General features: G+C 39.6%; 1 protein-coding gene across 2 annotated transcripts in view; it reads left to right on the forward strand.

Moving 5' to 3' along the window:
* The window catches only part of GPR156 (G protein-coupled receptor 156), a 58597-nt gene that overhangs the window by 15302 nt on the left and 17710 nt on the right, over positions 1-25585 (forward strand). The window contains exons 3-5 of one of the 2 annotated variants that reach the window (XM_065876672.1): positions 19615-19750; positions 19970-20080; positions 25110-25235. In XM_065876672.1, the coding sequence (XP_065732744.1) occupies positions 19615-19750; positions 19970-20080; positions 25110-25235 (373 nt within the window). The remainder of the gene's footprint in view (positions 1-19614; positions 19751-19969; positions 20081-25109; positions 25236-25585) is intronic. The other variant, XM_065876673.1, reaches the window with a different exon arrangement.

A 25585-nucleotide genomic window follows, 5' to 3' on the forward strand; every position in this document is an offset into this window, starting at 1 on the left:
AGGGAAGGAGGTGGCCTAGTTTTGTGTGAGATATACAGCAAACAGTAGTAAAATAGAAAAGTTATTGGCAAGGAGAGTCTTTCTCAAATCTCCACGGGTAAGAATTCCTCAGACACATAAGTTAACAATAAGAATATACTTATTCTTTTGAGATATAATTCACACACCATGAAATTCATCTTTTTTAAATTAATTAATTAATTTTTGGCTGCATTGGGTGTTCGTTGCTGCTTGCGGGCTTTCTCTAGTTGTGGCGAGCGGGGACTACGCTTCGTTGCGGTGCACGGACTTCTCATTGTGGTGGCTTCTTTTGCTGTGGAGCACGGGCTCTAGGCATATAGACTACAGTAGTTGTGGCACATGGGCTCAGTAGTTGTGGCTTGCGGGCTCTAGAGCGCAGGCTTAGTAGTTGTGTCTCATGGGCTTAGTTGCTCTGAGGCATGTGGGATCTTCCCGGACCAGGGCTCGAACCCGTGTCCCCTGCATTGGCAGGCAGATTCTTAACCACTGCGCCACCAGAGAACCCGGAAATTCATCTTTTTAAAGTGTACAATTCAGAAGATTGGACAGTTATCATCACTATCTAATTCCAGAATAATTTCATTACTCTGAAAAGAAACCTCATACCTGTTAGCAGTCCCTCCCTATTTCTTCCCTCCCCCAGCCTCTAGCAACTACTAGTCTAACATCTCTATAAATTTGCCTTATCTGGACAATATGTATAAAGTCATACAACATGTGGCCCTTTGTATCTGGCTTCTTTCACTTAGCATAATCTTAGCATAATGATTACAGGGTTCATCCATGTTGTAGTATGAAGCAGCACTTCATTCCTTTTTATGGCTGAATCATGTTCTGTTGCATGAATATTCCACATTTTGTTTATCCAATTATCAGCTGAGAGATATTTGGTTATTTCCCCTTTTTTGTCTATTATGAATAATATGCTGCTATGAACATTCATGTATAAGTTTTTGTTGTACATTATGTTTTCCTTTATCTTGGGTGTATGTCTAGGAGTGGAATTTCTGAGTCATGTGGTGGCTCTGTGTTTACATAAATGCTGAGCTCTTTTCCAAAATAGCTCTAGCATTTTACAGTCTCACTAGCAATGTTTGAGGGTTCCGGTTCCCTCCACATAATTGCCGACACTTGTTATTATCTGTCTTCTTTATTCTAGCCATCCTAGTGTGTATAAAGTGGTTTTGTGGTTTTGATTTGCACTTCTCTGATGGCTGATAATGTTGAGCATTTTTTCACATACTTATGGATCATTTGTGCATCTTCTTTGGAGAAATGTCTATTCAAATCCTTTCACAATTTTAAAAATTAGATTATTTATCTTAGGAATATAAACCAGTGATATCTCAAACTTGGTTTATATTAGAATCTCCTAGGGAGCTTTTAAAAATCCTGATATCCAGGCTTCACCCTAGACCAGTTAAATCAGAATGTCTGGGAGTGGGACAATAGCAGCAGTTTTTTCCAACTTTCCAGGTGATTCCAGTGTTTGAGAACCAGTGCCTTAGACTAGATGACCAAGCTGATGATACCAATATACAAATGTTAAAGATTTAGAAACTTAGAAATTATGCCAGGTATTAAAACTTGCACTAAATGTGAATTGTAAAAAGTCTAATCAGGTCAAGAGGTAGAGGTGAGCTTTTTAACAGAGATTTTTGATAGAATGAACTTTCCTATAACAGGAGGTTTCAAACCACCTACAGTTAGAAAAATGTCCTGGCTGTGGTTCTTGCCTTGTGACTAGGCATTGGTCTTAGGAGGTAACCATGGGTGAGCCAATTAAGGTGAGTTATCATGACACATTCAATCCATAAGCCCAGAAAATTTATCTCAGTCATTCAGTGTTCAAAGGGAAACTATGACAAAATATGAGTATTAGCTAGGAGAAAATTGAAACATAGGCTTTGAAAGTCATAAGGAGATTGGAGACTGTTTTAAGAGATTCTATTGAAAATAACTGAGTACTTCCAGTTAAAAGAGTAACTGAGAATTTTAAAAAAAGAAAAAAATCCAAGCACTTAAAAATGTGATAGTCACAATGGTTATTGTGGTGGGAAAAAGACATCTCTCAAAGACTGTAAAAAGCTACCCAGAAGAGATCAGGGAGTCCACAGAGTATGTCAGGTTAGGTACAAAATAGGAAAAAAGACTTTGAGAAGCACCTTTGAAGAGAGTCCAAAACACATAAAGGGATTATTTAAATCTATTAAAAGGAAGAAGCTTAGAATAACAGTGGGATCTTTTGCTGTTAATAGTGGGGCACAGGGAGTGCTCAGAGACCAAAAGACAATAGTCTAAACTAATTATGTGCCTCTGAATTTCTTGAGAAAGATACCAGAGTGATTACTACATTCAAATTGCCTCCTATGAATGAATCAGTAGTAGTTGATCAAATAGTTTTCTCTGTTTTGCATATTTCAAGTCAGGTAGACAAATATTGATTAGCCACTGGAAACTGTTGACATTCATCTTGAGACTTTTGAAGGCCTCCAGAAGAAATTTTTCTCTTAGTCATGCCTTTCTCTGAAGCTATTGCCCTGGCCCTCTGCTTCCTGTTACCACCAAGCTTCTTAGAAGAGTGGTATTCAGCCACCTCCACTTCCTCATCTCCAGTGCATTCTTCAACCCATGCCCTGATTCCAGTGAAATGGCCTTTGACAACGTCGTTAAATCAACTCATCTCTTTTTAGATGCCATCCTGTTTAGCCTCAAGCCACGTTAACACTTAACCATCTCCTCTGTTCCTCCTTTCTGAAAACTTCTCTGTTCTTCACTTTACCATACATGATTGTCCTGGTTTTAGCTCTTTGCTTCTTACCAGCTGCTTTCACTGGCTCCTGTATTCCACCTACCCGTTTCATGTTGATATCATCTTCGGTTCCAGTCTTAATTCACTTCTTAGACTATACCCATCACCTGGTCTTAATCCCTCCTGTGACATATCCCGAAGCCCTGCCTTTTTCAAATCCCACATTCTAACTTCATAGTTGATATTGTTAGATGGATGTTCCTCAGTCAGTTCAGATTTGGTGACCAAAAAACAGACTCATACCTTACCACTAATCTTTCTCTACATCTGTGTATTTCCTGTCTCCATTAATAGCACTACCATCCACATTTCTCATTCTGGATTTCCTTGTCTCCCTACACATCCAGTTAGTCACCAAGTCTTAGACATTTAATCTCTGAAATGTCTCTAAAATTGTTCTCCTATTATCCACCTCTGTTGCCCAAGTGTAGTACTGATCTACTCTTCATCTGAATTCTTGCAGGAGCCCCCTAACTGGTCTTGTCCATTTCCAGTTCAGCCTTTGCCCTCTTGCCAGCATTTTTTTCTTCAAACATAGACTTCTATTGCCTACCCAACTCCTAAGGTAAGCACTTAAGATCTTTTGTAGTCTGGCCTTAATCTACAATTTCTGTTTATTCCCTTTAAATTAAGTTGTACTTGCATCATACAAGATAATGGCCAATCCTAGAGCATACCATGCACTTTTCATCGCCCAGCTTTTGCTCATGCTCTTCCTTGTTTCATGACTCTTCTCATTTTTCACCTGATAAACTCCTATTCATCCTTTAAGACAAACTCTTGTCCATCAAAATGTGGGCCCTGGACCAGCAGCATCAGTAGCATCTGGGAACTTGTTAGAAATACAAATTCTTGGCGCCCTACAGTAGACCCTACTGAATCTGACACTTTGGAGGATGATGACCAGATCTGTACTTTAACAGGCTCTTCAGGTGATTCTTACCAATTCTAAAATTTAAGAACCACTGTTCTAAGGCACAATTCCTTTATCAGTATCCACAGCACTTTGCATATACCATGGTAGTTGCTCCATTGTTTCATAATCATATTTACCCATCCACTTATCTATTTCCTCTGCCTCATATTGAGTCCTCAAATTCAAATACAGTATTTTTGTTTATTTCCTAGCACCTGCCAGTGTCTGGCATACAGGAGACGCTTGATAAGAATTTGGAACCTTAAGCACACTCTACTCCCCTCCAGGATTCGGTCCTGTCAGAGTGCATACAAACACACAGTGCTGATAATCAGAAGGTGTCCAAGGTTTCTACTCTTAAAAGCTGACATGTGCCACACTAGCCAAAAGCACACATACTGACAAGACCAAGTGTCAGCAAGGATACAAAGAAGCTGGATCTCTCATACATTGCTGGTGGGTAAAATGGTACCACTACTCTGGAAAACAGTTTGGCAGATTTGTACGAAGTCGAACATACACTCACTGTGTAATTCAGCAATCACACTCCTGGGTATTTACCCTAGAGAAATCAAAACTTATCTTCACCAAAAAAAAAAAAAACTGTACACAGATGTTTATAGAAGCTTTATTTGTAATAATCAAAACCTAGAAACAATCCAAACATCCTTCAACAGGTGAATGGATAAACAAACTGTGGTACATCTATATAGTGGAACACTGCCCAGCAATAAAAGGGAACAAGCTGGGGCACTATGCCGAGGGAAGAAAGCCAGTCTCAAGAGGTTACATACTGTAGGATTCTATTTATATGGCATTCTCAGGAGATGAATTTATAGTGATGAAGAACAGATCAGAGGTTGCCAGGGGTTATGGTTGGAGGGAAGGGTGTGACTTGGAGCGGGTAGTTGGAGGGAGGTTTTGTTTTGTTTGCATAATGGAAGAGTTTTGTATCCTGATTATGGTGGTAGTTATCAATGCATTAATCTATACATGTGGTAAATTTCATAGATCTACACACACAAAGAGTGCATGTAAAAACTGGTGAGATTCGAATAGGGTCTATAGTTTAGTTGATAGTATTGCACCAGTGTTGATTTCCTGGTTTTGATAGTGTACTCTAGTTATGTAACATGTTATCTTTGGAGAAAGCTGGGCGAAGGGTACAGGGAAACTCTCAGTTCTGTTTTGCAATTCCCTGTGAGTCAAATAATTTCAAAAGAAAAAGTCTTTTGAGAAAAAGAAAGCACAGGGATTTCTGGTGAAAGCTAAATTAGAAAGCGCTGCTTGACACAACTCTAAAATGGGCCCCAGGAAGGGAGACGAGTTCGTTGCCCAGTGGAGATGGGAAAGGAGGGAAGTGGAGTGGAAATTCCTGTCTTGGAGACTGTTTGGTAGGACGTGGCCCAGGCCTGTTACCTCTCTCCAGTGTGACTGCAGGCTCCTGCTCGCTCGGGGAAGAGTGAGTACTGGGGTGGAGAGGGAGGTGAAAGCTTCCTCCTCAGCAGTTTCCCACTTGGGGAGAGTGGGAGGAAAACCTTTCCTCAATAGGCCTAGGTGGGAAAATGGAAAGAGGGGTTAAGAAATGTTGCCATCCTGGACTTCCCTGGTGGTCCAGTGGTTAAGACATTCTGCTTCCACTGCAGGGGACATGGGTTCCAGCCCTGGTCAGGGAAGTTCTGCATGCCGTGTGGTCCGGCCAAAAAAAAAAAAAAGTTAACATCCCTTAACAAGGTTAAAGGTGTGCCCAGTGAAAGATTAAATGGCATAAGAACTCAAGCTCTGGAATCAAACTCCACCTCAGATCCCAGCTCCATCACTTATTAGGCATGTGACTTGATCACTTTAATGAACTCTGCTAAATCCCACTTCTCTATTTAAAAATAGGAGTAATGGGACTTCGCTGGCAGTCCAGTGGTTAAGACTTTGCACTTCCACTGCAGGGGACATAGGTTCGATCCCTCGTTGGGGAACTAAGATCCCGCATGCCGGGTGATGCAGCCAAAAAATAAAACTAAAAATAAGTTAAAAAAAAATTTTTTTAATAGGAGTAATGATACTGTGTATCTCAGAAGGCTATGAAGATTGCATTAGGTAGTTTATGTAGAGCACAGCCTAGCACATATTAAATATATAATTGATGTTGCCTACTCTTTTTAATATTATTCTGTATAATTATCAATATTCTAAGTAGTATAGAAAACATGTATTCATATGATTCTGACTATAATGTAATTTTTGATGATCCAGAGGCACTTCAGGATCCTTCACTACTTCAAACATCATGAAATGAGCACTTAGTCCCTGTATGTGTACACACAGACAATTTAACTTAAAGGTGCTAGTTGTTACTTTCTATCACAGGCTTCTTATCTGCTTTTTACTTTAGGTACATTATCTCTAACCCATATAGCACTCAGGAGGATAAACTGAGATGAAGAAACCGCCTTGGCATGGTGAGACAGATCACCCATCACACACAGCTAGTCAATCTAGTCAGTCCAATTTCAAAGCCACGCCTTTTCCACAACTTTATGTTACCTCAGTATTAACCTCAGTGTTAATCCATGAAAGCTGCTTAAACATACACACAGACTAACACTTGTTCCTTTCACATCAGATTACAGGACAGAATATGCAACTCCTGTCAGCCTAAGGCAGATACTTCCAGGCCATTGCTGGGGCCAAGACTTGAACACTAGACAATGATGGAAACCAAGAGCCCAAAGCCAGCTGTAGCAAGAATTCAGTCTGGGGTTGCAGCCAGTAGGTCGAGCCAGGAGTCGTAGGGAACCCTGCCAAGGTCTGAGGTCCAGGCCGGCAATCAGAATTGGAAGAGGCAGGCAATGCCCAGCAGAAGGCACTCCAGGGAACTCAGACTACCTCTCTATCTCCTCTTGATGGTAAATTCCAGCTAAAGGTGAGAAGGCAGAGGTGAAAACCCTGAGCCTGGAATTTCCCTGGTGGTCCAGTGGTTAAGACTCTGCGCTCCCAATGCAGGGGACCCGGGTTCGATCCCTGGTCAGGGAACTAGATTCTGCATGTGGCAATGAAGAGCCCACATGCCGCAACTAAGACCCAGCACAGCCAAATATATAAACCAATAAATATTTTAAAAAAGAAAGAAAGAAAGAAAAGAAAACCCTGGGCCTGCCAGAGCTAGTGCAGGACGTTAGAAACCAGGGTCGGGAAGGCCCTAGCAGAAGTTCGTTGATCAGTTGGATGGACACAGATCCCAGGTGGCTGGGGTAGACTGGAGGGAAGTGAGAGAACACCAGAAGGAACCAGGAGTCAGGACATCTACATTAGCTGTCCCCACGTGGTCCCTGTCTGGCTGTAAAACTGCATACTGGTCCCTTCATCTTAAAATAAGGGAATCAGGTTCACTCAGTGGTTTAAGCCATGTTCCTTAGAACCCTAAGACTCAAAGCCTGTCCTAGGTAATTTGTGGGGGGCAGAGTGGTGGGGAGCAAGCAGGTCCTGCCTTTCTAGAAGTCTCCCTTTTTCTCTTTGGAGTACTCTTCCAAGACTCATGATTTATCCAGGATAAGAGACATTTAATAGGTTTCCACCAGGTTCAGGGCCCTGTAGATGGTGCTGATAGAGACAAAGCTGAGTAAAACCCAGTCCCAACATCATGAATTCCCAGATTGTGGCCCAGTGGGGAATGATTCCAGCAGTTGTAGCTGTTGGGGATTTCACTCAGATTCACTAAGGCCCAAAGTTCTAACACCACAAACCTGAGGATGAGAAAGAAGGGAAAGAGGGAAAGGAAACCTCCCCAAGATGGCAGGCCAGTCTTTGGTGCCTCAGAGAGATCAATTTACATGTCACCTGGTAAATGATAATATTCTGGTTCACAGCAGACGCCCTGTGATGGGGTGTTTCACGTGGCCAATTGTGCTGTGCTTTATGCTCTACTTAAAATCAGGGCATCTGCTCTGTCCTTTGGGAAGTGCTACAAGTCTCCTGCTAGGAATTGCTCAAGGCCTTTCCCACAGCTAAGGGGAGAAAGGAAGTTGAAATCACTGCTTCATAAATTATAGCACATGCCTACCCTCTAGGGTCTGAGGTTATATGACAGAAGAGGACATTTTGTGTTTCTAGTGTTTCCCCCTCACCAGCATTTAAAAACACATTTAAAATATATTACAAGTGCATGAGACATAGAAACTAATTTTTTAAAAATCTGTGTGGAATGTGGCCATAATACTCCTAATTAAAACCATACAAGCTCCTTTCTAGTAAGGGTACCCTTTGGTACTCTTTTTTCCCTCTCATCACCAGCTTATCTTGAATCTATCAGTATGCTTTTTCACCACTGTCCTAAACTTGAGCTGGTATAATGAAGTAATTAATGGGCATTGGGTCTTATATCTAAATATTGACATTTCAGCTTTAAAAATATTTGCAAGGCTGCATTTTAAAATTGATCCTTAGGCCTTTTTATATTCCGTGAGAGCTGTGCCTTTTGAAATTTGTATACTAGAAATTTATATTCATAGTCACATAAAAATATCCATATTAAACATACATTCATATACATAGATTTTGTTAAAGTGCTCAGTGTATACTGAGAAAATAACTGGTAATATTAAATTAAATTTTTATTCTATTTTAAAAGGTGACAGAATAAGCAAATTGTCTTTGCCATGAAAACATTAGAAACCAGAGAGGTAGAATCCTAATGAGCTGAGGACAGAAATTAGATCTCATTTGCTTTCCTGTCTCCAGTTCTTCTTAATACCTTGACAAGTAGATATTTAAGAATTGTTGAATTAATGTCTGATGCAGAAAGTTTATTAAAAAGATAATAATGAATAAAACATGGAGACAAGAAGATCATCTGTTAAAGGGAAATTTAGGGGCAGGATGTATACCAAGTTTTCTTTTGCACTTAATCGCTAAATATTTTGATGCATTGATTGAGACATAAATTCGAATGCATCTCTGGTAACCAGGTCAGCCTATTGTTCCTGCTTAAGTTAGAGAAGCAGAAATGCAAAGGGTCCAAGGGGGGCAAGCGGGGGGTGGTGGTGAGATGAAATGGGAGACTGGAAGCGACATATATACACTAATATGTATAAAGTAGACGACTAATAAGAACCTGCTCTATAGCACAGGGACTGCACAGTAGAAACTAACACAACATTGTAAAACAACCATACACCCCCCCCAAAAAAAATCTTTTGAAAAAAAGAAATGCAAAGTGTGACTGGCTTATTAATAAACCAGAGCAGGGAAAAGAAATTTGCTTCTGGAATAAGTTGAGAAGGGAAGAGCTGGAAGGGGCCCTAGATTTCATCAAGTCAAACTACTGCTAACCATTTGGCTCTTCTGCAGGCAGAATGTCCCTATTCATCTAGTTCCTCCCCAGCTTCAGGGCTATAGGCCTGAATTGACAGAATAGTTGGTAGGGACCTTGGTCTCTCCATGTAAAACAAGGCTCTGCAAGCGCTTAATGGCTACAGGAAAGCAGGCACATTTAGAGAGGCCAGGCCCACTCAGGACAAGAAGCAGGGCTTAGTGTTTTAGTTCATGACAAAACATCATTTACTGCCTGCAAGGATGTAAAGAGAAGGCATGCATTGCAGCCTAGCTGCAAGCAGCAAATCAGGATCAGCGGATTTTCTGAAGTCAGAATGGGATGCGTGTTGTTAACCTCTGAGCAGATGTCACCTGAGACCCTGTAGCCTATGTGGTCATGAAGATGAGGTTTCATCCATCAACAGTCATGTCACTGGGCCTACATGGCCCTCGACACATGATGTAAGAGACATATTCGACAAAGGCATTTCCCGGGGGGATTCTCCAAGATGAATTCAGCCAATGGAAAGGAATCTTTCAAGTGGCCTGATTTCACTGGAGACAAGTGAACACATATGCATGTGTGCCTGTGTGAGTATACACATCCCCAAGATGCTGCGCTTTCCTAGAAACAAAGAATGGGAGAGCGAAAAGCTTCACAAGCATCCCATTAGGATCCTTTCTCTCATTTATTTTTAGACTCCCTAGGCACCATGCTGAGAGAGGAAGCAGAGGAGGGGGTCACCCAGATGACGCGGCTTTTCAGTGAGGGTTTGGGGGCTGGGGATTTGCCAGGTGGTTAAAACCCTATGTCTGTGGAAGTCCACGGCACGTAAAATATCTTGGCCCTTTTGTGTTCAGTAATGCCAGGGAGTTTCCAGCCGTTCTAAGAGGGACCAAGGGGATCCTCCTAAAGCTCCTACCATTACCCAGAATGTACCCCTCTTGCCTTAGCACCCATTGAACCGGCTCTTGACTCTCCCTCTGACTGTCAAGGATCTCTGCCACTTTATGGCCAATTGGCACACTTTGGGAGGGATGAGAGCCTCCTTCCTCCACCTAACAGAGGAGAGCATTGCCAGGGAAAAATGAGATTAGGGAAGACAACAAAGAAAGGAAGAAACAATGGGCCTTCCATGTCCATTAATGAGTTCATTCATTCATTCATTCATCCATCTAACAAATGATTATGGAACACTTGCCATTTTCCAAAGCCTGTGCTAGGGGCTGAAATACAGACAAATAAGAAACATCCTGGCTTTTGAGGAGTATAAATTGTCTAGTGGGACAACAAAATCAATACAACTGTCGTGTAATATAACACAATTGTATTGATGCACATATACCCTGGGGTAGTATAAGGACGTGGAGGAGGGCACCAAGCCTAGACTGAGGGCATCATCCAGACAGACACGTGCTCCTATTTCTTTGAATCCAATGAAGTGAGTCACTCAAAGGAAATATGAAGAAATAACTCATAGAACAAATAAAAAGATTGACTGGTAGTACAGTAAGCTTGACTGATTGATTTTGGTGGCAACGGTCTACAAGGTTTTACAATCTTCCCCCACAGCAGTCAGCAGCCTGGATGTAAAAGCAGACAGTGAACTGTAATTTTTTTTTTATTTACTGTAGTTGATTTACAGTTTATGATAGTTTCCAGTGTACAGATTCTTCTGCATTACAGGTTATTACAAGATACTGAATACAGTTCCCTATGCTGTACAGTAAATCCTTGTTTATCTGTTTTGTATATAGTGGCGTGTATCTGTTAATCCCATACTCCTAATTTATCCCTCCCCCGCTTCCCCTTTGGTAACCATAAGTTTTCTATGTCTGTGAGTCTGTTTTGTAAATATGTTGATTTGTATTATTATTTTTTGCGGTACGCGGGCCTCTCACTGTTGTGGCCTCTCCCGTTGCGGAGCACAGGCTCCCGACGCGCAGGCTCAGCAGCCATGGCTCACGGGCCCAGCCGCTCCACGGCATGTGGGATCTTCCTGGACCGGGGCAGGAACCCATATCCCCTGCATCGGCAGGCGGACTCTCAACCACTGCGCCACCAGGGAAGCCCTGATTTGTACTATTTTTTTGGATTCCACATATAAGTGTTATATGATATTTGTCTTTCTGACTTACTTCACTTAGTATGATAATCTCTAGGTCCACCCACGTTGCTGCAAACGGCAATACTTCATTCTTTTTATGGCTGAGTAACATCAATGGATTGAACTTTTGATGCGAGTTTTGTCGAGCAGGTGCAACAAAAGGGCCTGTTTGGAAAGGGAATTGGGTGTTGTTGAGAGAACAGTCCCAATAACCAACCAGAGGTTTGAAATTGAGTAGAGGAAGGAAGAGAGACTGTGAGAAAGCTAAAGAACCAAGGAACTGAAGGTCTGGAGGTTGTCAGTGGGCAAGTGTATTAGATGTAAGCCTATGAGAGTAGAGGGCTGAGGATAGGAGACTCATTCATTCATCAAGTATTTATTGGGTGATTTTAAAAATTAATTTTTATTGGAGTATAGTTGCTTTACAATGTTGTGTTAGTTTCTGCTGTACAGCAAAATTTATTGAGTGATTTTAATATGTGAGGTGGTGTTATAGTGCTGGGAGTACATCATGAACAATTCTAATTGGCAGGAGAAGACAATAAACAACAAGAATAATAAATATGTAAATTATGTAACATGTTAGAGGTAATAAGTACTATGGTGGGATGGGGATGGAGAGAATAGTGTGGGGTAATAAGGATTTAGTATCTAGTGGAAGAGTGTGATTTTAAGTGGGATTGTCATCATAGCCCTGGTTGAGAGGGTAACATTTGAATAAAGATACGAAGGGAGAGAGGGAATGAACCATGCACATATGTGAATTAAAATATTCCAGGCAGGGAGCACAGCCACTTTAAAGCCTTGAAGTGTGAGAGCACCTGGTGTTTTCATGAAATAGCAAGGAGGTGTGTGGAGTGGAGTGGGCAAGGGAAAGAAGTAGGAAATGAGGTAGAGAGATAACGGGGACCAAATGTGTAAGCACTGTAGACCCTGGTAAAGACTTTGGCTTTTTTCGAGTGAGATAGAAAGCCATTGCAGGGTTCTGAGCAGAGAAGTGACATGATCACTGTGGCTGCTATGTTGAAAATAGAAGTCGGGAGGGTCCAGAGTAGAAGCAGGGAGACCAGTTAGGAGGCTAGTGTAATAATCCAAATGAGAAATGCAAAGTCAGACTTTGATCAGGGTGATGGCAGCAGAGGTGGTGAGAAGTAGTTGGATTCTGGATGTGTTTTAAGGTTAGAGCCAATAGGATTTCATGACAGATTGGATGTGGGAGGTGAGCTAGAGTCAAGTATGACTTCACGATTTTTGGTCCAAGCAAATATAAAGATGAAGTTGCCATTATCTGAACTGAGGAAGGATGTAAGAACAGGTTGAGGGGGGAGACCAGGAGTTAAATTTTGGATGCATTGAAATCAGAGATATTGGCGTTTCAATTTTCTGAAGTGGAACCATTCTGAATGATCATAAGACCCAGGGTGTGATCCAGGGTGTCTGAAAGTGGAATAAAGTGAAGTTGTTATGATTAAAGCCTTTAAACTCTGGAAGTTGAAAGGTTAATGAAATCTCCTAGGACGGTCTCCTAGGATGGTGGCCCAGGCAGGAGAGGAAGAAGCAGCGCCAGGCTGCTCTCACCCTTAAAATACAAAGTTTGAATATAAATAGCTACAGGTCACACAAATATTAGTTTGAGGTGTTCAGAATTTGAATTGAACTTAATACATTAGAAATAAGCAAAATGATAAGTGATCACATTTGCTGAAACACACCAGACAAAATTATGGTAAAACCGTTTGGAACATATCCAGATGAATTAGATTTATAATCCCATTGTAGCGTGGATCAAAAACAGTGGACTGAAAAAGAAATTCAATAAATTTCACAATTTAATCTTAATTGTTTTATTAAAAAGCTTTTTGGGTATGTTTTTAGATATGTTTAAAGCTCAATGATACTATTTATATCGACTCATGTAGCATTTTAGAAAGCATGGCCCTGTGACATTTTAGGAAAGTTTTCTAATAGTACCAGCAAGCCAAGAAGTACCCTCAGCCCCATTCACAGGCTATGTTTCCAAACTCTGTCCTTAACATCATTAAGAAGAAACAACAGGATACCAGTGTCTCTATAACTCCAAGTATAATGAAAGACCAAGTTCAGAAACTGATATTTGATAAAGATTTTTAGAACATCATACTGGTAGATGTCATTTATGCATCTGAATTCATTAAAGACTTTGAAATGATAATACAGGTTTATATAGGTTCTGCAGATATAAATGGATATTTATCTCTATGTGTTGAAACCTTACTTGAGAAGAGAGAAATCAAGAAAACTCTTGCCTTATATTGCCAATCAGTAAAGGAAGTAAAAAAGATAATGAGGTAGCTATAAAATCCTTTTTTTAAAAAAAATGCCACCTTGTTTCTGACTGTCAGTAACCCAGTCTGGGCTTTTTGTCTCTTCATAAATGAAACACAAGTAATCTAGATGGGCCTAGCTATTTATAAGTAGATAATATTTAAATCTTCTTCCCTTGTAGAAATTATGTTTGTGGTTATTAAAATATTCATTATATGCAGTCTTCATCTTTTAGTTCAATAGAAAAATATAAATGATATAGGTGGTTGAATTCCTATCAAAGTAGCAAAGACATTCTCCAGACTTGCATAATTCACCTGCTGAATTGGAGATGATTCACCTTTCAGTGACTTCACAGGTGTTAACTTGGCCAAACACAATAGGTAAATCATCTTCTATTCATTTTTTTTTCTGAGGCAGGTTTTCAGTATCATTGTTTAGGAAAAATATCAAAACATACATATATAAGTCCATAACATGTCCATTTGAAAATTAATTTGCATCAACTTCTGAGATGTGAAGACTATGTAATGTATATTTTGTTTTTTAAAAAAACTAAATTGAGTTCCTCCTAACTAAATCAGGAGGGGGAGGAATTCTAAATCAGGATTCATGCAGTACTGAATTACACAAAGGAGACCTGATTGTACAGTGGTGTTCAAATAAAATGGTCCAGAGAGGAGTTGAGAAAGAAACCTACCGTACATCAGTGATCTAGACAACACAGACGTGTGGCTGTGAAACCTGGGCATTTGCTTGGTGAGAACCTCATCAGATATTCATAGCTGATGCCTAGGAGTTTGTGAGAGGCCATGGGGAAGAACAGCCTCAGTTCTTGGTCCTGCAGGATCCCACCCAGTGGTTTTACCACCGCCCAAGCTTCTGGCTGCACTGAGTGGCCAGTCCCGGTCAGCGGTGCCCTCTTTTCTAAATCAGTGTCAGCACTGGTCTCTCTAATGTATACTTTTCTTAACAAATGCTTTGCAAAGCTGCTGATAATCATTGTTATTTTGGTATACAATATTCAGCACATATTCCCCCTTCTTATGGGAAGAGACAAAGAAACTAGGGAAGATTACTCTAAGCCCACAGTTTGAAGACATGATGACTGAGGAAGCAATCCTGAAGGAAGAAGTGGATAGGTAGGATAGGGCTAAATCTTAAATGGGGATACAGGAGACTTAAGGTAAACAATAGAAAATTGTTCTTTATACATGTAGTTCTCTTGGTAAGTGATGAAGGTGGTATTTTAAGAAAATAAGTGTGAAAGCAATACGCAAGATGTATTAGGACAGGGAAAAACTGGTGTTACAGAGAGCTGAAGCTTACACCTAAAAATCTAAAGATTAACATTTTGGCATCGCCTTAGAGTATTCAAAGAGTTTTAGCACACACCTCATTTGATCCTCACAGTACCCTGTGGGTGGATACAAAAGAAGATATTATCTTCATTTCACAAATGAGGAAGCAGGAACCTAGACTAGTTAAATGAGGCTATGAAAGTCACACAGCTGTGACTGGCTGAGCCAGGATTCCCATCTCATACCGACTCCAGTTCCATTTCTCCTAACACGACTGTATCCTGGATAAATGTGGTAGCAGGAATGGAGAGTGAGGGATAGCTCAGAGAGCTTTTGAAATAACAAGTGAAAGAAATTGGCAATTGATTGGGTAGAGGTGGAGAAGGAAAAGGAAGAGGGAAAAGGTGATTCCCAGGTTTCTAAAGCCTGGAAGATGATGAGGTTAACAGTATCATCAGCTGTGTTGGCAACATGCTTGCAACATGCTTGCTACATGCTGGGCCCTGTGCCACACACTTGGCTACATTGCCCCTTTGAATCCTCACAACTCTTTGGTTTGGGCAGGAGGGGAGCGTGTATTATTATTATCCCCATTTTACAAGGCAGTTGTTCTCACTTTTAGAGGAAGAGAAAAAAGTCAAGATTTTTGCTCCAAGACTGGGTAAGGCTCAGCTGGACTCATTGGCTTACGGTGACCGTACTTGGGGCCTGAGTCGCAGACAGAGGTTTGGTGTTCTTGTATGTGTGGACGTAATTATGTTGCCGGCTATGAAGTAATCAAGCTGGGCCGATGGTGGTTGTGATGGTTCTAAGTACAGCATTGCCAAACTGTTTGTTTAATGCCTCCTATGTACGTTGCCTGTCTTTAAAGTAGGCTGTACTAAGTAGCTGGTTTTGCCTTCGCTCTGGCCTTTAAGGTGGTCAGCCAGGTAATCCAGGTACATAGATAAGAATGCTTTTCCCCTTTGTTACTATTTAAAAATAAACATATAGGGAACTTCCCTGGTGACGCAGTGGTTAAGAATCCGCCTGCCAGTGCAGGGGACACAGGTTCGAGCCCTGGTCCAGGAAGATCCCACATCTTCCCTTAGATCTTGTGGAGCAACTAAGCTTATGCGCCACAACTACTGAGCTCGTGTGCCACAACTACTGAAGCCCGCACGCCTAGAGCCCGTGCTCTGCAACAAGAGAAGCCACCGCGATGAGAAGCCCACACACCGCAATGGAGAGTAGCCCCCGTTTGCCGCAGCTAGAGAAAGCCCGCGTGTAGCAACAAAGACCCAATGCAGCCATAATTAATTAATTAAAGAAAATGTAGGTGAGTTTAAGAAAAAAATAATGTATAATTACCAAATGACTAGTTGTATAAATATTGCATTTATGCAGAATACACTATTTAGACTAAAACTCTTAAGTACAGTTACATTACTTCTTAACTGTTACTAGTTATTTTTATTTCTTAATTGTTATCAATCACAGTCCAATGTAAACCTGCTTTTCTCCTTAGGTTAACCAATTCACACATTTCTGTCTTGTCCCAGGTCTCTACTGGTGCCCAGGATTTGTGTCAGACCATGATTGTCCACATTTCCCTATAATCTTCAAAGTGCTCTATAACCTCATTTAAAAATCACTTAAGAAACAACCCTTCCCAAATTTCCTGCTTTCAATCCCTGCTTTCTCTTCCTCTCTTGGTCAAACAGAGAGAGGAAAACAATTTACACGTCAAATAAAGTAAATAGTGGATGAAAATTTCCCCAAAGTTTTGTCAAAAAGTAGTTTACCTTACAGCTCATTTTATTTTATTTTTTAATTTTATTTTTTTATTGAAGTATAGTTGATTTACAATGTTGTGTTAGTTTCAGGTATACAGCAAAGTGATTCAGTTATACATACATGTATATATTAATATATGTATTATATATATTATTTTTCAGATTCTTTTCCTTTATAGGTTATCACAAAATATTGAGTATAGATCTCTATGCTATACAGTAGGTCCTTGTTGGTTATCTGTTTTATATATAGTAGTGTGTATATGCTAATCCCAAACTCCTAATTCGTCCCTCCTCACCTTTCCCTTTTGGTAGCCATAAATTTGTTTTCTATGTTTGTGGGTCTATTTCTGTTTTGTGTATAAGTTTGTTTGCATCATTTTTAATTGGATTCCATATATAAGTGATATCATATGATATTTGTCTTTCTCTGTCTGGTTTACTTCACTTAGTATGATCATCTAGGTCCAGCCATGTTGCTGCAAATGGCATTATTTCATTCTTTTTTATGGCTGACTAACATTCCTTCGTATATACATACCACATCTTCTTTATCCAATCATCTGCCAATGGAAATTTAGGTTGCTTCCGTGTCATGGCTATTGTAAATAGTGCTGCAGTGAGCACTGGGGTGCATGTATCTTCTCAAATTATGGTTTTCTCCAGGTATATGCCCAGGAGTGGTATTGCAGGATCTTATGGTAGCTCTATTTTTAGTTTTTTAAGGAACCTCCATACTGTTCTCCATAGTGGCTGTATCAATTTACATTCTCAACAACTGTAGGAGGGTTTCTTTTTCTCCATACCCTCTCCAGCATTTATTATTTGTAGACTTTTTGATGATAGCCGTTCTGACTGGTGTGAGGTGATAACTTCATTGTAGTTTGATTTGCATTTCTCTAATAATTAGCGATGTTGAGCATCTTTTCATGTGCCTTTTGGCCATCTGTATGTCTTCTGTAGAGAAATGTCTATTTAGATCTTCTGCCCATTTTTTGATTATGTTGTTTGGTTTTTGTTGTTGTTGTTGTTGTTATTGATCTGTATGAGGTATTTGTATAGTTTGGAGATTAATCCCTTGTTGGTTGTATCATGTGCAAATATTTCCTCCCATTCTGTAGGTTTGTCTTTTTGTTTTGTTTATGGTTTCCTTTGTTGTGAAAAACCATTTAAGTTTAATTTGATCCCATTTGTTTCTTTTTCTTTTTCTTTCCATTACTCTAGGAGACGGATGGAAAAAGATATTGCTGTGATTTAAGTCAAAGGGTGTTCTATGTTTTCCTTGAGGAGTTTTATGATATTCGGTTTTACATTTAGGTCTTTAATCCATTTTGAGTTTATTTTTGTGTATCGTGTTAGAGAATGTTCTAATTTCATTCTTTTACATGTAGCTGTACAGTTTTCCTAGCATCACCCATTGAAGAGGGTGTATATCCATTGTATATTCTTGCCTCCTCTGTCATGTCATTAATTGACCATATGTGTGTGGGTTTATTTCTGAGCTTTCTATCCTGTCCCATTGATCTATATTTCTGTTTTTGTGCCAGTATCATACTGTTTTGAGGACCATAGCTTTGTAGTATGGTCTAAAGTCAGGGATCCTGATTCTTGCAGCTCCATTTTTCTTTCTCGAGATTGCTTTGGCTATTCAGGGTCTTTCATGTTTCCATACAAATTAAAAAAAATTTTTTCTAGTTCTGTGAAAAATGCCATTGGTGATTTGATAGGGATTGCATTAAATCTGTAGATTGCCTTGGGTAGTATAGTCATTTTGACAATATTGATTCTGCCAGTCCAAGAACACAGTACATCTTTCTATCTGTTTGTGTCATCTTTGATTTCTTTCATCAGTGTCTTATAGTTTTTGGAGTACATGTCTTTTGCCTCCTTAGGTAGGCTTATTCCTAGATATTTTATTCTTTTTGATGCAATGGTAAATGGGATTGTTTCCTTAATTTTTCTTTCTTATCTTTCGTTGTTCGTGTATAGAAATGTAATAGATTTCTGTGTATTAATTCTGTATCCTGCAACTTTACCAAAATCATTGATGAGCTCTAGTAGTTTTCTGGTAGTATCTTTAGGATTTTCTATGTAGAGTAACATGTCATCTGCAAATAGTGACAGTTTTATTTCTTCTTTTCCAACTTGGATTCCTTTTATTTGTTCTTCTTCTCTGATTGCTGAGGCTAGGACTTCCAAAAGTATGTTGAATAAAAGTGGTGAGAGTGGCCATTCTTGTCTGATCTTAGAGGAAATGCTTTCAGCTTTTCACCCTTGAGTATGATGTTAGCTGTGGGTTTGTCATATATGGCCTTTATTATGTTGAGGTAGGTTCCCTCTATACCCACTTTCTGGAGAGTTTTTATCATAAATGGCTGTTGAATTTTATCAAAAGCTTCTTCTGCATCTATTAAGATGATCATATGGTTTTTATTCTTCAGTTTGTTGGTGTGGTGTATCACACTGATGGATTTGCGGATATTGAAAAATCCCTGGGATAAATCCCCCTTGATCATGGTGTATGATCCTTTTAAAGTATTGATGGATTCGATTTGCTAATGTTTTGTTGAATTTTTGCGTCTATGTTTATTAGTGATATTGGCCTGTAATTTTCTTTTTTGGTGGTATCTTTGTCTGTTTTTTTTAATTAGTAGTTTACCTTACAGTGCATTTTTAAAGGCTCCAAACTGTATCTCTTTAGGTATCTACCTGCTAGTTATTTATTCACTAGACTGCATAGAGCAGTCCCTTAGCAACCATAAACTTCATGGAAAAATGCTAACTCTTCTCTGATACCACCTGTTTTTAGGAAGTGACCTTCTTTTAAAAGACTTGGAGTTATACAAGCAAGAAATACCAGAATTTAGTTCTTTTTGAAAATAAATTTAAATAAGTCATATTTATTTAATTTTTTTAAAGTTTTATTTTATTTTATTTATTTTATTTACAGATTTGTAAAGTGGTTTCTCCCCTATGGCCTTTTACTCTGAGGCTGCATTGGAGATTATTCTGGCCCACTCCCAGGGCAAATGACATGACTGTAGGTGTCTTTCTTCCTGGTTTCCTGTAGGATTGTGAAGATGTCCAGTCCCAATCTGAACATTGTGACCTTATTGGGCAGTTGTCTGACTTACAGTAGCGCTTACCTCTTTGGGATTCACCATCAAGGTGCTTTAGCAGGAAGGTCAATGGAAACTCTCATTCAGGTAGGTGAAGTCTTCAATTTTGTTTTGAATATGATGTGGGTGGTGGTTACATTTATCCTTGCTGTGGACACTTTCAGAGGCAATCCCTGGAACGTTGAGTCAGTGAGGTCCACTTTCTGCCCCAGGTCCTCTGTGGACTGAGGCTTTACAGATCAGAATGTATGGAGAACCACAAAGGATTCTCTCCTGCCTCTTGCTTCTGTCCCTTTCCGCCTATAGGTAAGACTGTCCATGTTGTGCATTGGGACCTCCCTTGTGTTTGGCCCCATTCTGGGAAAGAGCTGGCGACTCTACAAGGTGTTTACCCAGAGGGTTCCAGACAAGAGAGTGGTGAGTAGGCAACAAGTACACAGTGCTTGATCACAGACAGCAGCTCTACTACTGATTAAAAGCTAGAGAAACTTGTGCCAGATTACTGGGTCTGGCCCTTTTATGATGATCTGAAGTTCCTGCTCCTTACTTCAAACCTTGGAGTCACATGGCCGGTGTCAGTGCTATTGGGATATAGGTCTTTAAACAAAGGTTCTGCTTCATATGCACCCCAGGCCCTGGTACTGCTCTGGGGGATGTGTGAGCTGGCCCATATCTGGCACCAGTTTGAGGGAGAGCAAGATGCCCAGAGAGGCTGTTGCTTGGCACAGGTGTGAGCTGAAAGTGGACAGAGGGAGAGTGATTACAGAGAAGCTATAGCAGATAAGCAGTTATTTCCCTCTCTGGAGCCTGATTCTTTTCCATTTAAGAAGGCCATTCTCTGCACTAAGAAGGATGAGCCTGGAGCAGTGAGCAAGGAAGAGCATACCCATTTCAGTAGATAGAATCAACCCTAGAAGCTATGTGGCAGCCAGACCACCTACATTTGCCTGACATCAGGTGTCATCCTAACCACATTCCCCCATTTTATCAGGTTTCCTGATAGAGCTGCCCACACCTCAAAGCCAGATCATCAAACCCTTTGTCTATGTAGGCACTGCCCAGACCTAACATATTACTCAGTTGGAGTTTACTTCTCTGGACTGACAAGACTTTTTTTTTAGCAAACATTGTTAAATTATGGTGAATCAAAAGCTCCACTGTGAGTAACCATACATATGAAAAAGTTTGCCTAAAGGACAGTAAGTTCATTCATCCCTCTAGAACACTAATTCCTTTTTAAAAAAATAGCTTTATTGAGGTATAATTGACCTCCAATGAACCGCACATATTTACTGTTTGATATGTTTTGACATATGTATACACTGTGAAATGTGGGATATAATTTACAAGTTTCCTCATGCACCCTTGTCATCTCCCTCTCCTGTCCAATTCTTACATCCCCTGTCCCTGTCCCCAGGCAACCATTGACCTGCTTTCTGTTACTATAGATTAGTTTGCATTTTCCAGAATTTTATATAAATGGAATTATATAGTATGTATTTTTTTTATCTTTCTTTTACTTGGCATAATTATTTTGAGATTCATCTATGTTGTTACTTGCACCAGTGGTTCTTTTCTTTTTATTGCTAAGTAATTTTCCAATGTGTAGATGTAACTACAGTTGGTTTATACATTCACCTATTGATGGTTGTTTGGGGCTATTAAAAATAAAACTGCTATGAATGTTTGTGTACAAGTCTTTGTGTAGACATATGCTTTCATTTCTCTTGGTTAAAAACCTAAGCGTAGGGGCTTCCCTGGCGGTGCAGTGGTTGAGAGTCCGCCTGCCGATGCAGGGAACACGGGTTTGTGCCCTGGTCTGGGAAGATCCCACATGCCGCGGAGCGGCTGGGCCCGTGAGCCATGGCCGCTGAGCCTGCACGTCCGGAGCCTGTGCTCCGCAACGGGAGAGGCCACAACAGTGAGAGGCCCGCATACCGCAAAACAAACAAACAAAAAAACAAAACCTAAGCATAGAATGATTGGATCATACGGTAGGTATATGTTTACCTTTTAAAGAAATTGCATGTCTGTTTTCCAAAGTGGTTGCACCATTTTACATTCCCACCCACAGTGTATGAGTCAGTCCCTTTCCTCCACATCCTTCCCAACATTAGACTTTGTTGGTCATTTTCACATTGGTCATTCTAATAGGTATGTATGGTAGATTCTCATTATGTTTTAATTTGCATTTCCCTGATTCAGTGTTGAGCATCTTTTTATATGCTTATTTGCCATCCATATACCTTCTTTGATGAAGTATCTGTTCAAATCTCTCACCTATTTTTTAACTTAGTTGTTTGTTTTCTTATTATTGCGTTTTGAGGGTTCTTTTTATATTCCAGATACAGTCCTTTATCAAAGATTTTCTTCCAGTTTGTGACTTTTCATTCACTTAAGAATGTCTTTCACAAAGAAGATGTTTCTAATTCTGATGAAGTCCAGTTTACTACTTTGTTCTTTAATGGATCATGTTTGGTATCAGATCTAAGAAACTTTTGCCTAACCCAAGGCGCCAAGTTTTTCTCCTATGTTTACTTCTAGACGTTTTAAGAGTTTTTGTTTTTACATTTAGGTCTATGATTTATTTTGAGTTAATTTTGAAATATGATGTGATCTGTGGATTGAAGTTCATTTTTAATATATGGATATCCAATTGTTCTGGCACCATTTGTTGAAAAGAGTGTCCCTTCTTCACTGAATTACCTTTGCACCTTTGTTGAATCTGTTTCATTGATGTCATTGTTTATTTTGACACCAATACCATATTACTGTAGCTTTATGTTAAATCTTTTTTTTTTTTTTTTTTGGCTGTGTTGGGTCTTCATTGCTACGCACGGGCTTTCTGTAGCTGTGGCAAGCGGGGGCTACTCTTCATTGTGGTGCGTAGGCTTCTCATTGTGGTGGCTTCTCTTGTTGCGGAGCATGGGCTCTAGGTGCATGGGCTTCAGTAGTTGTGGCATGTGGGCTCAGTAGTTGTGGAGCACGGGCTTAGTTGCTCTGTGGCATGTGGGACCTTCCTAGACCAGGGCTCAAACCTGTGTCCCCTGCGTTGGCAGGCGAATTCTTAACCACTGTGCCACCAGGGAAGTCCTATGTTAAATCTTGAGTCAAGGAGTATTAGTTCTTCTCTTTCAGTGTTGTTTTGGCTAATCTAGGTCCTTTGAATTTCCATATGAATTTTTAAATCAGTTTGCCAATTTCTGCGAATTTTTTGCTGAGATTTTGATTGAGGTTGTGTTGAATCTGTAGATCAAATTGTGGAGAACTGATTTCTTAACAATGTTGTGTCTTTTAACCCATGAACACAGTATTATTCTTCATATATTTAGGTCTTTTCTAATTTCTCTCAGCAATTTTTTTGTAGTTTTCAGTGGAGGTCTTTCATATCTTTTATCAAATTTATTCCTAAGTACTTTATTTTTTATGCTGTTATACATGTTACTGTTTTTTATTTCACTTTCCAATTTTTTGTTGCTAATATATAAAAATACAATTGATTTTTGTAAGCTGATCTTACATGCTGCAATCTTGCAAAACTACTTATTAGTTCTAGTAGCTTTTGTGCAGATTCCATCAGATTTTCTATATAGATTCATATCTTCTGTAAAAGAAATTTTCTTTTCAATCTTGTATGATGTCACTGGCTAGAAACACCAGTACAGTGTTCAATGGAAGTGCTGAGAGCAGACATCCTTGAGTTGTTCTTGATCATATGGGGAAAACATCCTATCTTAGTCAAAACTAAGAATGATGTTAGCTGTAGTTTTATCATAGATGCCCTTTATCTAATTGTGGAAGTTCCCTTCTATTCGTATTTTACTGAGTTTCTATAAAGAATTAATGTTGGGTTTTATCAAATGTGTTTTCTGTATCTGTTAATCGTATGATTTTTCATTTTTAGCTTGCTCATATGGTGAATTACATTAAATGATTTTAGGATCTCAAACCAACCTTGCATTCCTGAAACAAACTCCATTTGGTCATTATGTATTACCCTCTTATATTGTTGGATTCATTTTCATAAAATTTTGTTTATAATGTTTGTGCTCATGTTCTTAAGGTATGTTGCTCTGCAGCTTTCTTTTCCTATAAAATCTTTTTCTGGTTTTCTAACAGGGTAATGGCAGCCTTGTAGAATGAATTGGGAAGTATTCCCTCCAATTCAATTTCTGGAAGAGTCTGTGTATAATTATATAATTGTCATTTACTTATGGCATAAGTATTTCATTTACAATAGTGTGCTTCCAGTTCCCCACTCTCCAATCTTTGTGTTGTTTTTACTTTTACATATGTTATAAGCCCCACACAATTGTTATTAATTTTTGTTTAAACAATCAGTTATATTTTAAAGATATTTAAATAGTAAATATCAATCATATATTTTTCTATGAAGTTAACATTTCCAGAGCCCTTAATTTCCTCGTATATATCCCTATATTCATCTGGTATTATTTTCCTTTTACTTCAAGGATATCTAACATTCTCATGCAAGTGTGCTAATGCTGAATTCTTTTGGCTTTTGTTTATCTGAAAAAGTCCTTATTTCACCTTTATTTTTGAAAGATATTTTCTCTGGATATAAGATTCTAGGTTGATATTTTCTTTAGCTGAAGATTTCCCTCTACTGTTTTCTCACTTGTCCTTGTATCTCATGAGAAATCTGATGTCCTCCTTATCTTTGTTCCGCTATACGTACTGTGTCATTTTTTGCTAGTTGATTTGAAGATTTTCTCCTTATCACTGGTTTGGAGCATTTTGGTTCAGCAACTGATTTGTTTTTATCTTACAAACACCATGAATCATGTAATTAGTTGTGCTTCCTTCTTTTCTTTGGTTGTCAAAAATGCAGACCCATGTTTCTGCCCCAATTCTTGAATGGTATGTGCTCTCCTCACCTGAGCATTCATCATAATTCTCCTTATTGTCTCTTTCCTTAATATTTTTCATCCTGTTGCTGCATACATTTTTTTAAATCTTATTTTTGTAACCACAAAAATAACACATTCTTTTTGTATTAAGTCAAATGCTTCACATATGTTTAAAGAAAATGCTAGTAATCTCTCCTCCACCACCATCATCTCTCAGTCTGACCCTCCAGGTTAATGGTTGTTAATAGTTTTATGTAAAATTTTCCACATCTATCTATGTGCTATATAAATATATAGAAATAATAGTGTATTTATTTTATAATATCCCTTGAATTCCTTTGTGGGAAAAGGCAGGATATGGAAGGGACAAACAAATGAAAATGTTTAATGTGCTAATCTATGCACATAGAAATCACTGCATGTGTTTAGTGTCTGTTTCATCTCTGATGGCTGGATTTGAAGCCCCTTTGAAAGGTTAACCCTGGAGCCTCTATCTCAGAGCACAGAGGACTCTCTAGCCCCTGTGTTGTATAGCCAGTGAGCAAAGGAAAGTTATGACCTTGACTCTTTTGCAGATAATCAAAGACCTGCAGCTCCTGGGGTTGGTGGCAGCCCTGGTGGTAGCAGATGTGGTCCTGCTTATGACGTGGGTGCTGACTGATCCCATCCAGTGCCTCCAGATTCTCAGTGTCAGTATGACGGTGAGGGGCCCAATCCCTGGAGAATCTAGTTCCTGAACTGGAGGGACTGGCTTCTGTGGGTACACGGGGGTCATTCTCCCAGTAGCATTCACTGTGTGGACATCCTCCCAACGAGAAGATAAATGACCCAAAGAGGCTGGCGAGTCAGGAGCTGTGGCCACCATGAACACCTGCCTCTTGTCTGCAGGGTCTGCTCCGCTCCCACTGCTCCTCCCGCCCCAAGTGTTTTCCAGCAGCAACCGCTGAGATGTCAGCAAACAGAGATCTGCCTGGCAGTTATCTCTGCTTCTACCTTATCAGTAATGAGAGTTTTCAGCTACAGAGAGCTTCTTTACCCTAACTGTTGAAAG

Source organism: Phocoena phocoena, chromosome 4 (genome assembly GCF_963924675.1).
Source record: "Phocoena phocoena chromosome 4, mPhoPho1.1, whole genome shotgun sequence".
Taxonomy (NCBI): Eukaryota; Metazoa; Chordata; class Mammalia; order Artiodactyla; family Phocoenidae; genus Phocoena; species Phocoena phocoena.